The sequence below is a fragment of the Notothenia coriiceps genome, unplaced genomic scaffold, assembly GCF_000735185.1.
Source record: "Notothenia coriiceps isolate Sejong01 unplaced genomic scaffold, NC01 NC01_scaffold00036714, whole genome shotgun sequence".
Taxonomy (NCBI): domain Eukaryota; kingdom Metazoa; phylum Chordata; class Actinopteri; order Perciformes; family Nototheniidae; genus Notothenia; species Notothenia coriiceps.
Window position 1 is genome coordinate 14,293 of NW_011369415.1, and position 13,067 is coordinate 27,359.

The following is a 13,067-nucleotide window of genomic DNA, read 5'->3' on the forward strand; positions in this document are numbered from 1 at the left end:
GGAAGTGAGGTGGGGAAAAGATAAAGCAGCAAGGGCTCAGCGGGAGTCACCTGGATACAAAATAAAGATTAAACAAATGCTGCAGATTTAAACTTGCTAAAATCAAGTGCGGTACACTTTAGTTTACCAGTAGTTGGTTTACTACTCATTTCTTAAAGGGGACCTATCATGCAAAATGCACTTTTGTACGTCTTTTCTACATGAACATGTGTCCCCGGTGTTCCAGGGAACTCACCAAGTGTCAGAAAACACAACCCTCTCTCTTTCCCTCCATACCCAAATCTCTTAAAAAGGGGCTGCAACGGATCTGATACAGACTGATCCAGATTTGAACACTTCTATGACGTCACAGAAGTGGTGCTACGGCTATTGGGCCAACTCCACCAATCAGGAGGAGACAGCCACGGACATTGCCGTTGGAAAGCGCTGGAGACGCTGTAGTACATATGCCAGGCCTGTAGATGGTGCTGTTCTCACAGAATCAGCCCATGATACAAAGACAGTGTTAAATTGAGTGAAATGAGGAATGGCTAAAAAGCATGATCTGTTTGGTATTTTGAAAAATAAAAAGTATAAATATGCCTTATATAGGTATGGTCCTACACTATATTATTCAAATATAGCATGATAGGTCCACTTTAAAGGCCCTGCACACCCATACAGGTGTATTCAATTGAAACAAAGCATATTCTCACTAGACTCGACTGAATCCACCACATTTAGATAAAAGCAGTGTAGGTATCCCTTTAAACGCTTGAGGTGAATCCTTTCTGCCAGACTCTTAAACATAGGACATACAAACTTAGTGAAATAAAAGAAGATCATTTGGTGTCTGTGCCTTCTTCACAGCGAATCACAAGCCATGTGAGTGTCGGCTTTGCTGCTGGCAACGTTGAAACCCAGAGGTATAAGTGGAGAGGAGGTAAAAACTTCACTAATTGGTTTGCAGGACGGTGCCAGGTCAATGTGGCTTCACTGCGGCTCTGATGCTGGCCAGGGCCAACAGGTTAGGATTCAGGCCACGTTCCCGCCTGTAGCAGTGAGGAGAAGTGCCTTTCGCTGTTAATGAGATAAACACAGACATTAGAGCGGCTCAGCGGGAGCTCGGAGAGGGCGAGAGGAGGAAGAGAAAGAAGTAGGTTGTGAGACGGAGGAGGCGAAATAGCGACGGAGAGATATGAAATATTTAGAGGGAAAAGCCTTGGTTAATTTCTTCCAAGTGTGAGCTTCATTAAAACGAGAACAGAGGTGACGAGTATATTTTGTAAAATGAGACTTCCAGAATGATAATGATGATGGTGGTCGTTATGGCAGAGTTGATAAGAAAAACAGAGCCCACTGTGGCGTAACTGCTTTTTTATTGGACAAAATGTTCAAATATTCATGCTCCATATGCTGCGTGACAGCTATAGCTCTTTTTCATGTGCCCACACACACACACACACACACACACACACACACACACACAGTGCCTGCTGTGACATTATACCCATATCTATCATTAAGCAGTCTTTTTCCAGGCAAAGCCACTAATGAACACACAGGAGTAAGAATGAGTTGGTTTCACTGTGTGTGTGTGTGTGTGTGTGTGTGTGTGTGTGTGTGTGTGTGTGTGTGTGTGTGTGTGTGTTTCTGAGTCAAACAGCCTCTTTTCATCAACTCCTGCGTGAGTGTCCAAAATATATTATGGTGCTTAAACCTTGCCTTCAAAATAAAAGCATGTTTGTCATCCTCCTGAGGTTTCAGTATTATAAAGAAAGGAAGAGTCGTTCAGGTTGTTTCATACTCACCTCTTTGCATTTGTGTCTCTCTTGGTGTTGTCCAGGTTTGGTAAGAAGAAGGAAGACAAGAGCAAAGATGCTGGCAAATCCTCCAAAAACAAACTGGAGGCCCTGAGTGAAGAGGAGCTGGACAGGATCCCGGACCAAAGAGACGGGTATGAGTGGAAGGAAATATGTCTCTGTGTTTTTATACTTTCAAGTTTGTATTTCCTTACAAAGTGCCAAAAAAGCCAGAAATGTCTAAATGTCCCACAGCTATGAGCCGCGTTACGCCACTATCGAGTCTGGCCACGCCACCCCCGACTCGGCCTCCTTCCCCGACGTGGAAGACGACGACAGCGACCCAAACTACGCCCGCATCAGCAACTTCCGCCCGCCGCCATCGCCCCAGGCGTTTGTGAGTCGCACGCCCTCCCCGGCCCCGCCCACCGGGGGGTCCAACCCGCTGAGGGCCCCGGAGGAGGAGCTGGACGGCCTCTACGCCAAGGTCAACAAGTCCAGACCCCCGCCCACACAGGCAGACAGGTGATCACTCTTTATACTTTCAAGGACCAAACTTCTGCCGGTTCCCTCTTGATGTGACCCCACATGCATTGTAATACATATAAGTGTTTTTAAATGTGTGTAGCAAGTTGTGCAGGTACACCCAAGGTCACACACCATGGCTTGACCGGCATGACTGAGGGAGTATTTGCTCATATCTAAATTCATGCGCTGCCAGAAAATGCATAAAACATGAATGCATGCTTACACTGTAGCAACACCATTATTTATGCACACGCCCACACACTCTTACAGACATGCATGTTTTCCCTTCCTTTTAGGACACTGTCTCTCCCTGTTTCTCACCTTATTGAAGTGCAAACACACATAAATACATACAGGGTCCAGGTGCAGCAGAGCACGTCCTGAAAGCACAAGGTTGAATTTGAATTAAATTCTTTTCTCAGACCACCAGCTGTCTGTTCACACTACGCACTATAATGTGTTTAAGGCAGATGCTTTATACACATAAAGGATTGCGAATGGAATTACTTGAGTCAATCTCAGGTGTGCAAAGATGTTGAATAACGTATATAAATGAGTACATTGTTAACCGAGTATGGATGTGAACACGAGTTGAATTTGAAAGTTTTCCTGCATGCCTTTCAAAGAAGTGAAGGTGGAGGTATCTAACAAGCAATTTAAGTCAATACAATGTGAGTCAAACGTATTGTTTATGATCATACCCGGACGTCAGAGCCCACCGTATTATATATTACTGCTGGAGTTTCAGAGTTTAACTTGCAGCCGGCTTTGTATGGGAGACAGAAAAAAATCAGTAAATCCAGAGAGGATTCTAATGCAAATTCATCATTCCCCGTAGGAAATAATACAGCCACATTAAAACTTCCCTCAACACAAACTCTCTGACAGAAATTACTATTGACTTGCAAATCAAAAAGCTAAGCCCCAGACACCCAATCTCATCCAGAGAAAGAGAAGACACAGAGAGGAGGAGTGGGTTGGACATGGAGAGGAGACAGATGGGAACGGAGAGAGGAGTGACAGACGGAGGGACGCAGAGAAAAAGAGAACGCGGTGTAGAGAAGGAGGGGAGAAAGTGAGAGCCAAAATGGAAAGAGAGAAATGCGTAAATTCGAGAGGGAAGAAGTGACAGAGGAGAGGAAGCAGACAAAAGAGGAAGAGCGATAATTAGCCACAGTCTAGCAGCCTGACAGATCTGTTAGACCACTTTAGCTCTCATCCACTAGTGCTGGGTACTTCATTACCAGCCTGTTTTCTCCCTCTCTCTCTCTCTCTCCATCGCTGTGACTCTCGGTGTGTCCAGTCTCCATGCCCCGGTTTGCTCATAATGTATATTAGATAGTCTTTAGCATTAGCATCATGGATGAGAGGCCATCTTTGGCTTGTTAGCTTGGTCTCCAGGGACAAAGAAAGACAGAAATAAATGTCTTCTAGCGTCATGAGTGGGCGGCCATATTGCCAAAACACAAATGAAAGGTACTCTTAAAGAGGCCATATTATTCTTTTTAGGGTTCTCCCGTTCCTGTAGTGTGTTATCTAGGTTTGTGTGCATGTAAATGGTCTGCAAAGGCTAAAATCCCAAATCAGACTGGGCTCTGGTTTCAGACAGAGGGTGAAAAGAGGTGCTGCAGCACAGGCAGAATGAGAAAAATAAAGACCTTTTTGAACATTAGAGCTGAGGAGAGGACTCTTTAAAGTAGAGACACTACATACTGATTTACACCTGAACATCAGCAGGTGAGGACTCTTTAAAGTAGAGACACTACATACTGATATACACCTGAACATCAGCAGGAGAGGACTCTTTAAAGTAGAGACACTACATACTGATATACACCTGAACATCAGCAGGAGAGGACTCTTTAAAGTAGAGACACTACATACTGATTTACAGCTGAGAATTATCATGTGGGGCCCTTTTATAATGTTGTCTCCACTCCTGACACATCTTATTAATTTGTTTCCATTTGAAATGAAATCTAACAAATGCAATATTAACCATGCTTTAACACTAAGAGTGATATTCCTACCTCCATAGAAATAGAGGTATATTAATAAGTATTATCAGGTAGTGTGGCCTGATGGGATGCCACAGTCACTCCCATCCACATGCTGCCTCGTCGGCGGTTATTTTCATCCCGCCCCTCCACCTGCGGCTGGGACGAGGGCTCATTCACAAAGTCTGCACATCTGTTAAAACACAACGCAGCCCGCTAGAGGTTGGAACCCCCGTGCTTTCATTCACACAGACGTACACACAGCCAGAAATAGACGCGCACAGAGCCACCCACCTGTAGTGTTTTTCTCGGCGAGAAAAACCTGCTGTAGCCTAGCAACAATGCTGTGTGTGGTCCGGCGGCTTTTTATGGCACCACACAAAAATCCCGGGTGTAAGCGTACCTACTGTGTGTGTAAAATATATATATATATTCATGAGTTGAAGTGCGTGTCGGAGTACGTTATGTTCCCACAAAGCACTCGTTGATAACTGCGGCATGCACATTTTTTTCATTGTTTCCAAGGGAACAACATATCTTTCATCATCGTTTTAATGATGCTGCTCATTATGCAAGTGAGACATCCTCAATGCTAATCGAGCTTTATCCAAATGTTTTTGAAGGTAAATGTGCATGCCTCTGCCCACTCTGTGTTTGCATAGTTGTGCCAACTGAGACATGATAGCCCCCCCCCCCAACACAACTCCCCTCCTGTCAGAGCCTTCAACAGTGGACTCCGGCGCTGTCTCCCTAATTTACCGTTGGACATTTTCATTAGGCCTTCAATGGCAGGTGTGTGCCGTGATGGGCGTCACATCTGATTAGAGCTATGCTAGAGGCTGACCTGGGGAGAAAAAAGGTTAGCTATGCTTGTCAAATTTTATTAGCCAGAAGGCACCGCTCATAGCCGGAGCAAGAAACAGAGGAGAGGCCGAGGCAGAGAGAAGTAACGACTCCAGGGAGAGGGGTGTGTTGTCAAACGCACCGCTAAGAAAAGCAAGAGGAAGGTGACAAATAAATGAGACATCAGTGAGCATGCTCCCAGGTTTTTACAACGAGGAGTACATGCCTTTAAGTTCACCTGACACTGCGGCAAAGTCAAAGTCACTGTAGACAGCCTCGACTAATCGTGGAAACATGTTGTGAAAGAAACTACAAGCTGCTTTGGATGTAGATTTCTCATTCCTGAATAATGTTGGTTTTCTTCTTCCAGATTTCTTCCCCTATAGAGAGGAAAGACTGGAAAGCAACCAGCGTGCAAAGCCACATTATATAAGAAGACATCCACATGCAGAGAACACAGCCTGCTAGGATTTAGACAACACCTGCCCTAGGAGGAGCTCAAAGAGGAAAAACAACACATCATTAGTGTAGGCTGCGTATTAAGTCTTTAAGGCCTGTTTTATTAGAGCTCTATCTTAGCAACTTCCCTTTTTGCATCCAATCAGCTCCCAGCCTTTCCTTTGTTCATGGTCAGTTACACGGAGGACTAGTGTTAGATTGTGAGTTAATCACGTTTCATTTTTATGGCTGAGCACTTAGCCAAACACAGAAACATGATGAGTAACCTGTCTGTTGTGTTAGACGCCATAGGAAACAGTTGCAGCTCTAAAGGGGGTCTGAAGTATGAGGGCTTTGTAGTGTTAGTTGGAAGTGTAGGATCCAGTGTTTTAGAGCAACAGCCTGGAGTTCGGACAGAAAGGAACATGTGTTTATGTAGAGGGATATTAAAAAGCTTGTTGTTTCTCCATTGCCTCCAGTTTGGAGCTCCACAGAGTTTCTGTCTGACTCTATTCCCAAAACTATACCAGGAAATCAAACATTGACCACGCACTTTGATGTCTGCTTACCTCCAGCTCGCAGGCAGTGAAGAAAGAAAGTGCCTGCCTGAGCGTTTTCCCCCCAGTGTGTTGTGTTTAAATCAGCTGGCCGCAGCGAGAAGAAGTCACCAAATCAGCCGGCGGCGCACACTTCCTAATTAGTCTGCCCCCACACAGGCTCACACCACAGGATAGTTGCATTTCTCACACTCTCTCCCGCTACCCTTTCATATCTGAAGGTTTTTGTTCTCACTCCAGTTCCCCTGCTCCTTCTTTTCACTCATTTCCAACTTTCCATCTCCGTCTTTATCTCGCTGTTTGGTTTTGCTCTCATTCTGTCTTCTGGTGCATCTTTCATTTCCTGATCCCGTGTCTCATCTCCTCTTCCTCTCGTCTCCAGCCTCCTCCTGTATTACTTCCCTCGGTGCGCTCTCAGATCGACCTGCATAGTCAGATACTCTGAAATATGCATGGATTATGATGCTTGCGCGGAAAACACGTCTGGCTTAAGTGGTAGCAAATTCTGTGGTTGAGCTAATATGGCAAAATAAGACTTTATTGATGTATTGATTAGTTGCGGTCTATTTACATGTCCGACACTCAGGCTGATGCATATGAGCTTACTAGCCTCTTGGAAATAGATGCTCAAAAAGGGTTCTTCCTGAAGGGCTGAACTAAAGAATGTGGACAAGCCCAAACCCCTATGTGGTTTAGACCTCCATACATCATATATAAAAGGTTTGTTTGAGGGGAAATCCGGACAAATCCCTGGTTCCCTTCGCAATCTGACTTTAAGGTTGATTCATGTTAGATAGGAAATCTATCTAACTCGGGGGTCTGTCTACAACCGGTCTGAGCCCAGCTGTCTCTCTGTGTCAAAAACAGTCAAATCATATTACTCTATCGAGAGCATTTTAAATCACCAAAGCTTTTTTCTGTTGTGTTTATGCAACTGGTCCCAGGTTTGCAATCAGCAGCCGTTATGAGCTGCTGATGACAACAGGGGCGCCTTCCTGTCTCCCTCACACACACATTTAGGACGGAATAAATGTGTCGACTTATACACACACATCCTCTCCCTCTTTTGTCACTGTTTGGAAAGCAGCCCGCTAAAAGTGTCAGCCCATCAACCTGCTGCTCACCAAACTCTCCCCCCCCACCCCCACTAATGTTTTATCCAGCTATTAATATGATAATATTTGGCGATGTCAGTGATGGAGGCCGCGGCGTAATGAGATAATTACAGTATTGTTTCATTGGAAGAGCGACACGCACGCTCAATCAACATGGCAGCTTAATTACGGGCCCAGGGATTGGCTAATGGGTTCGGTAGAAGAGGAGTGGCGGGAAAAATAAATAAATAAACACAAGTTGGCGTCATGCATCTGTTCTCTGAGGGTCCGTTGTTTGTTTGATGGGCAGAGGGTGAGTAAGAGCAATAAAAAGCAAGTAATAAGCGAATAAATAAATAATACGGGAGATTAGGGTGTGAATATCTGAACAGCATGGTTGTTGCACTATGGGAAACGGAGATTAGCATTGATTAGCTTAGCGTTGAAACAAACCACTGAGGCGATCTCAAGAAGCAACAATTAGCACGTTGGATATATCCTTTATTTAGGAGTAGCATCGACAGTTTTTTTTGGAAACTCCCAATGGCAGCAGGCACATAATAGCGTCATTTTTCATATCAACATAGTAGCCCTAAAGTGTGTATAACTCATTATGACTCACATGCATTCTGGACATGTTCACCCTGTCACAGCGAGTCCCAAATACTCAATTACGAGGATTAACTCGACGTGGAAACACACACTTTTTACACATTCCTGAGGTTCACACTGTCAGCCAGGTTTTCTAATTAAAGGCAGGGTCACAAGAGAGACTTAAACACGTAAGCTATGTACTTCACTAATGAACCTCTCTATCTGCTCTGTGTCTCGCTCTCCTACGCTCTTTTTCGGTCAATATCTGCCTGGGGGTCAGACCATTAGCATGTACAACACAACGCCCGTTTGATGAAGGCTGCGTGGGTGTTTACCTGCCGGACAAAGGTCTTCCTTACGTGTACTTGTTTGAGTTTTGCAGGGCAGAAGAAGGGCTGCAAAGTTTGCCCCTTTTTTTTGAATATTTGTACACAGTGTATCTCCCGCAGACGAAACGGCAAACGAGCAGCATATCAGTGTCAATATGAGATACGGATTCCAATGCCGCCAGTAAACACAGATAAACAGCAGCACTGTGTCGTACTTTGCTAGCACATCCTGAGGATTGTGCTCACTCAGGCGCACCATTTTGTGTCTGGACTTTTGTGTGTGTGTGTGTGTCCGTACTCTTGTTTATGCATGCTCTGTACTCCCAGGTGTGTGTTGCTTATCTAGCATTAAGGTCCAGTGAGCATGATGATGTTTCTCTTTACATTTTGTCCCAATTCTGTCCTAGTTCTTATCTTTTCATTTTGTGTTTTTGGTCGCCGAGGTATTTTTCTTTTTCACATTTCAGTCACTTGAAGGTCAGGTGCAGTGGGATCATTCGGGTGACGACTTTCCAATGCGTCTGCAGTTCAATTGAGGAGAGCGCCGCATTGGTCTATGTCACTTTACAGTGAAAAGGCACATCCATCAAGTGCCTTTCCCTGCTTTTTTTGCTCCATTTTCCCCACCTTGGTTTCCTCTGTCAGCTGTGGAAAGTTCAGTTCATGCACTGATGTCTTCTCGGAGGCAGTACTTTGTGGATATTATCTGCCTGCCTGTCAATCTTCCCGCGCTGTCAAGGGTTGTCACTGCAAGGCAAGAAAAATACAGGTGGATTTAAGAAAAGGATGAACCTGAATGTGCCATGTTCCACCTGGCTTTTTCTTCCCTTTTTAATCCCCAGCTGCGGTGAAAATTAAACCGTTTACCTGGATTGAGTTTAGGAATTTGACTTGAAGGCCATGATGAGAACCCTGTTGGTCTTTTTACCTAAATCCACAAGATTTAGCTAATAGCTTCTCGGCAACTATCTTCCATTTTTAACACCCTCTCTGTCTGTCTGTCTGTCTGTCTGTCTGCAGTGATCCACGTCTCCAGGGGCAACGCAGGGAGTACCAGCAGAACCGAGCCGCTCCGGGATACGATGAGCTGGAAGCCGCTCGACGCAGAGCGCTGGAGAACGACCCGAGTCGGGTAAGTGTGCATGCATCTGTTGTGTGTAGCTTTTTAGTTTACAAGGAGAGCTTTTTTTCCGCTTCTTGCCCTAAAGACTGTTTTTAAATGCCATTTTCTTAATGTCTTTCATTTTTTGTAAAGCACTTTGAATTGCGTAGTGTTGAAAAGTGCTATATAAATAAACTTGCCTCGCCTTGCCTAAATATCCATCCAAACGCCCACAATGGAAACCATTTTCAAAGATTGAAATGTCAAATGAAGGAATACGTGTCTCCAGAGCCCTCCGGTGTTCCTGTGCGGCCGGCCTGTTTTCCCCCTTAGCCTTTCTCGGGCTATTTTCAGTTCCCTTGTTAACATTTTGAGGTGCCGTGTGCCACCGAGGCGCGCCCGCTCTCCTCCCCATTTAGTTTATGGAGAGATCTATTAGACCGGTGACATTTCCATCCACCCTTTCCTTTAGCTCAATACAACCTCCCTTCGCTCTTCTCCCTCTGGTATTATGGTCCTCTTCTCTCTCTTTCTTTAACATAGTTTGGACGAGGGGCCTGACATCTCCCTGCAGTTGCCTCTCCTAAGCAAGCTGCACTGCTACATGTCCCTGAGCCTGTATCGATCCGGCCTGAGGAATCATTTCATTTACCTCCGGAACACTCCCGAACTCCACCAAGGAAATCAATAGCCATTTATCAGACATTTTAAAAAGGGATCTTATTAATTGCGTGCCCACGGATGCAGAAAATCACACTTTAAACCAAATCAGAATTCTTTCAAAAGGCATTTCCTTTAAGCTTGCAAGGGAAATCTGGGATGGACCTACGGACAACACACCCAATAACCCGACGACGTGCTTCCTGCTGTGCTCGCTTCCTCGCTTCCACGTGTATATTGAGCAATGAAGCCCTGCCAACCAGTCTTCATTAGGCAGAGACACTCTCCGGCTGCTTTCCTTGAGGCCCAAAGGTCTTCATCACTCATTACACTTCCCTGTGCAGCATGTGCCGCTGCCGCCTTCAGAACCCAAACACTGATGCAATTAAAGCGCAGCAAGCGTGAGGCGCAACCTCTGCCCTCATTTGTTGTTTTTCACCCAAAAAAAAAGACAGAGGTGTGTCCACGGTGAAAGCCAGCGGGATGTTGGTCCCCTGAGGAGCCCGATAATGAAACACCCCCTCTCACAATCACACACACGTGGCGAAGAAACAGTAAAACACCTGGGAAGTAATATCAGGTACAAAAAGAAAAGAGAGGAGATGATGGAAGAATGATTGTATTGTACGAACAACTGGAAATAAATCTATATTTTCCAATCAGTTCTCAGTAGATATAGTAAACAGAACTGTGTGGATGCAAATATATAAACATTTGAGACTGGAATAAGACATTGAGTGCTTATGTGGATGGTTGCTACCTTTTTAGTTTCTGTGGAAATAACTGTGTCCACACGAGGACATTACTCCACGAATATGGACCTGTTTTCTCTCCGTGTGGTACAACTATAGCGTAAATGCGGCCCACTCGAGCGCGGCACTCTATCGCTGGCTTCGGCCTCGTGTGATCAGCCTTTTAGCTGCCGCCTCAACCACCAGCGCCGCGATGCTCTTTTATGCTATCTCTGTAGCCTTGAACGGTTCAAAAGGTTTATCCAAGCTCTCCACACAAGACCAGAAGCTCCCTCTCTGAGTGGTTTATACGTGAAAGGGAAGACGTGTGTGTGTGTGTGTGTGTGTGTGTGTGTGTGTGTGTGTGTGTGTGTGTGTGTGTGTGTGTGTGTGTGTGTGTGTGTGTGTGTGTGTGTGTGTGTGTGTGTGTGTGTGTGTGTGTGTGTGTGTGTGTCCATTTGCTCGAGAAGGAACCCACTAAGCTACGTTGGTGTAAACAAAAGCGTGGATAAAAGCTTGTGGTTCAGTATCTATTCATGTCTCTGTTTATTCTCTCAGCGGTCATCCATATACATGATCTCGAGGTGGAGTTGTCGCTGCGGGTGTGTGTGTGTGTGTGTATAGAGAGCCACGTTTCAGTGGGTGTGTGTGCAGCTAAACCCGGCCTTCAAACAGGACTTCATGTCTCCCTCCTCATCTCTCTCCACTAACCCCTCTCCCTCCGTGTCCCTGTCTTTCTATCCGTCTCTAATTTGACCCTTCCCCCTTGTTCCCTGTCTGTGTATAGGTCACACTTGTAATTATGACAATCACACTGTCCCCTTCGCTCTGTCTATTTTCTCTTTATGCTAATGATAGGCTCTCTGTAATGTCTTGATGGCCAATTAAGCCACATGGCGTTTTCTTTTCATAGACTCCTTTGTTCTGTAAGTCGGGAATAACTTTTCACATGACATTGTTATTGTACAGACGGATAAAGTTTCAAACTCAATATTTCCACAATCTACAGTAAAATGTTGTGCTTCACATTCGTAAAGGGATAGATAAGGGGTCTATTGTTAGTGAGAATGTAATTTTTTCCAACATCGATGAAGCAGAGGCCCAGATATCCCATCTTTAAATCCATTGTGTTATATAATTAAGCAATAGCTCACGACAGGCCGTGGTATATGCTCATTATATCACGGCCTGAAGTGAGCTTTTGCTTTTATAAAACGGTTACCAATTATGAAAGAAAAATACACACTCTAATTTAAATAGTTTTTATTAGTAAATAATGATGTTCAAAATAAAATAGTCCCTCCGTTGCCTTCTGCACGAAACATAGTGCAAGGTGGTTGCTATGCAACAACACTAACAGCTAGGGAACATATTAGACAGAGAGCGTTGATCCATTATTTGGCTGTTTATTTACATTAATGTGTATGTTGCTGTTTATTGTGCATCCACTGAAAAACTGTCCAGCATCAGTAGCATGGCTTACGTGGTCACTTGTATAGGTTGAGGTTGTTCGAGGCTGTTGCTTGGCGTGGCGAGAATATTGCTCCACTTTCTCCGGTCCCAGAGATTGGGCTTCCAGTAGCTCTGGAGAGAGCTTTCACACCTGTGGCCACTAACGGTCATCATTTCTCTGCTTTGTTTCAAGACCCGCATCAGAAAGCTTTTGAATTGTGGTACTTCTCCAGTTGGTCTACCTGCTCTTCACGTAGCTCTGCTTGTCGTCGTTTAGGTGCTTTTTTTTCTGGAGATAGGAACTGCTCAATCCACTCCTCCATACTATAGTAAGACCCCCCGGAGGTCGAAGTTAATCTTAAATGTTTCCATCTTACTATGCTTTGTAAGTTTGTTTCGTAACGGAAGAAATGTAAATATATTTATAAAACTGACAAGTAAAATCAAGCAATCTGATTGGTCGATGTCCCATATAGCGCAATGTGCTCTCGGTGTGTCTATGTGGACCTCTTTCCGTCCTGAGACCACGTGGCACCTCAGTGTACTGTCGCTTACGTGTTTGACATGAAATGTTTGTCTTTACTATAAAACGAACTTTAACGTGGACTCGTGAGGTTAGAAGAGGGTTTTAAGTGTGGTATACCATTCTTGGTGAAACAACTATTAACGTTTCTAGGACGAATAAGTCTTTATTGTAACATGTTTGCATGATAGGTAGATATTTGTCATAATTATGAACGAAGTCAATACAGATGACCTTAACTTGTTCGAGTTAGTTAGGAAGAGAAATGCGTCGCCAGGTCTGTATCTGTAGTTTGCGTTTGGTATAAGCACACGTCAAGGAAACCGGTAATCCCGTCCCTACGATAGATCGTATGAGAGGTTTCGCAAATTGTATTACTTAACACGTGAAAATTTCGGTTTGTTGCTACAAAAGTTTAGACATTAGTTTCTCCAGACT

The 13,067-nt window shown here is 44.6% G+C and overlaps 1 protein-coding gene across 1 annotated transcript in view; it reads left to right on the plus strand.

The window, feature by feature from the left end:
* Positions 1-13,067, plus strand: part of LOC104964130 (partitioning defective 3 homolog B-like) — a gene marked incomplete at its 5' end in the record, with an annotated part of 57,528 nt that overhangs the window by 11,227 nt on the left and 33,234 nt on the right. The window contains 3 exons of the mRNA XM_010792851.1: positions 1,826-1,936; positions 2,037-2,306; positions 9,182-9,293. Of these exons, the coding sequence (XP_010791153.1) occupies positions 1,826-1,936; positions 2,037-2,306; positions 9,182-9,293 (493 nt within the window). The remainder of the gene's footprint in view (positions 1-1,825; positions 1,937-2,036; positions 2,307-9,181; positions 9,294-13,067) is intronic.